The sequence below is a fragment of the Penaeus japonicus genome, unplaced genomic scaffold, assembly GCF_977035675.1.
Source record: "Penaeus japonicus unplaced genomic scaffold, GWHDUDI00000001_assembly GWHDUDI00000010, whole genome shotgun sequence".
Lineage (NCBI taxonomy): Eukaryota > Metazoa > Arthropoda > Malacostraca > Decapoda > Penaeidae > Penaeus > Penaeus japonicus.
This window is the reverse complement of record NW_028234412.1, coordinates 4281380-4283879: the sequence shown is the minus strand read 5'-3', so window position 1 is coordinate 4283879 and position 2500 is coordinate 4281380. Positions and strand designations below refer to the sequence as shown.

The following is a 2500-nucleotide window of genomic DNA, read 5'->3' as shown; positions in this document are numbered from 1 at the left end:
GGAGAGGAGAGTGAGAGGGGGGTGGAGAGAGGGGGGTAGGGAGAGAGAGGGGGGGAGGGAGAGAGACGGGGGGAGAGGGGGGGAGGAGGGAGGGAGAGGGGGGGAGGGAGGGAGAGAGAGGAGGGAGGGGGGGAGAGAAGGAGGCAGGGAGAGTGACGGGGGGAGAGGGAGGAGAGAGAGGGGGAGGAGGAGAGAGAGGGGGGGAGGGAGAGAGAGGGGGGAGAGGGGGGAGGAGGGAGGGAGAGGGGGGCAGGGGAGGGAGAGGGGGGGGGGGGAGGGGGGGAGAGAGGGGGGGAGAGGGAGGGAGGGAGAGGGGGGGGGGGGGGAGAGGAGGGGGGGAGGAGAGAGAGGGGGGTAGGGAGAGAGAGAGAGGGGGAGGAGGGAGAGAGAGGGAGGAGGGAGAGAGAGGGAGGCAGGGAGAGTGAGAGGGGGGTAGGGAGAGAGAGGGGTGGAGGGGGAGGAGAGAGAGGGTAGGGAGAGAGACGGGGGGAGGGGGAGGAGAGATAGGGAAGAGGGGAAGGAGAGAAAGAGTGAGAGAGAACGGAGGAAGAGAGAGAGAGAGGAGGGGGAGAGAACAAGTAAATAAGTAATTAGCGAAAGGAAAGGAGAAGGATGCAGAAAAGAAAGGAAAAGGAAAAGCCAAAAAGAGGATAAAGCGAGAGGAATGAAGAAAAGAAGAGTGAATTATAAGGAGAAGTAAGGCTTAAGAAATAAAAAGGATTAACAGGAGAGGAAATGAAAATAAAAACAATAATACCTAGTGTTCTTCAGAGGAAAAATAACATAATATACACATAATATACATAATCTACACATACCTACATGTTACACACGCAGGTATGCATGTGTGTGTGTGTGTGTGTGCGTATGCGCTTGTGTGTGTGTGTGTGTGTGTGTGTGCTTGTGTGTGTGTCTGTGTGCGTGCTTGTGTGTGTGTGAGTGTGTGCGTATGTGCTTGTGTGTGTGTGTGTGTGTGTGTGTGCGTATGTGTGTGTGTGTGTATGTGCTTGTGTGCGTGTGTGTGTGTGTGTGCGTGTGTGTGTGTGTGCATGTGTGCGTGTGCGTGTGCTTGTGTGTGTGTGCGTGTGTGTGTCCGTGTGCGTGTGCATGTGTGTGTGTGCGTGTGTGTAAGGAAAAAAAGAGAGTGCGTGTTATAGCCTCACTCAGATCAGAAACAGGTTCCAGTAAAGATAATATCAGTGTTGCAATATCTGAAATTGCCAGTTTACATTTTCGCGGAGCTCATTCGGAGCTAAAAGAAGTACAAGGCGTCGAAATCTCCAAAGTAAGGAATGCGATGAGTCATCCTCGGCTGACGGGCAGAAACTATGAAAGAAGGATGATAAAACAGACAGACATAATAGACGATAACTAACACACACACACACATACATACATACATACACATACACACACTCACACTCACACTCACACACACTCACACTCACACACACACACACACTCACACTCACACACACACTCACACACACTCACACACACACACACACACACACTCACACACACAAAAAAATGTAGAGACTGAGAGAGAGGGAGGAAGAGACATGCAGACGCACAGACAGACGGAGACTAAAGAATCGTTTGAGAGAAAGAGAAGAAGAGAGATAGAAAAAATAATGGATGGGAGAAGAAGGGCAACACAGGACAGGCAGATATACAGAAAAATAACATGGCATATAGATAAAAGATATGAAGAGAAGTGAACAAGAGAAAAGTTAGACTGAAAGGTGTATATACAAAGAGAAATAGAAACTAGAAGACCAAGAGAGGAAATATACATTGAGAGAGAGGGAGAGAGAGAGAGAGAAGACTGACAGCGCGACAGAGAAAAAAAAAGATCTCAGTAAATATTTTCAGAGATTTCCAAAAATGGCACAGGATGACAGATGAAAAATTACCTGTTCTTGTCTTTACATGAGACGTGTTACTTGAACGTTTAAATTAGTCTTTAGTATAGACATATGAGGAAATAAGAAAGTCCATGGCTGGTGAACTCTGGTCATTAGAGAGAGAGAGAGAGAGAGAGAGAGAGAGAGAGAGAGAGAGAGAAAGGAAAAGACGAGAAAGACAGATAAGCTTGAAGCAAGAAAATAAATAGACATCTTTGAGAGTATGCATACGATACATGTGCATGTTTATGTATCTTTAATAGTATACTCTTGTATGGATAGGGGTAAGTGCGGGTACCTCCTCATATACATAAACGCTTAAATACACATGCAATGTATCCCTATTGACACAATACACATATACGATCATTCCTCAAATGTCAAATTATCTTTTTATTTAGGTACGAACGAAAATAAACAACTCCACAATTCGAAAATTATCCAAACCGACATTCCGACACATTTCAAAGCAGCGCGATTCACTGTCTCGAACCCCGTACACAGGTTGGTTCTGACAAGCGCATTGGTCGTAAGCCTGTCCCTGGTGGCTCATGGCTGGCCCAGCGGTGCCCCAGTAGGAGCCTGCGCTGACA

At 47.6% G+C, this 2500-nt stretch overlaps 1 protein-coding gene across 1 annotated transcript in view; it reads left to right on the top strand.

The window, feature by feature from the left end:
- The window catches only part of LOC122263745 (ferric reductase 1-like), a 6817-nt gene that overhangs the window by 2652 nt on the left and 1665 nt on the right, over positions 1 to 2500 (top strand). Inside the window, exon 2 of the mRNA XM_086540525.1 lies at positions 2412 to 2500. This exon is cut by the window's right edge and continues 90 nt beyond it. Within this exon, the coding sequence (XP_086396651.1) occupies positions 2412 to 2500 (89 nt within the window). The remainder of the gene's footprint in view (positions 1 to 2411) is intronic.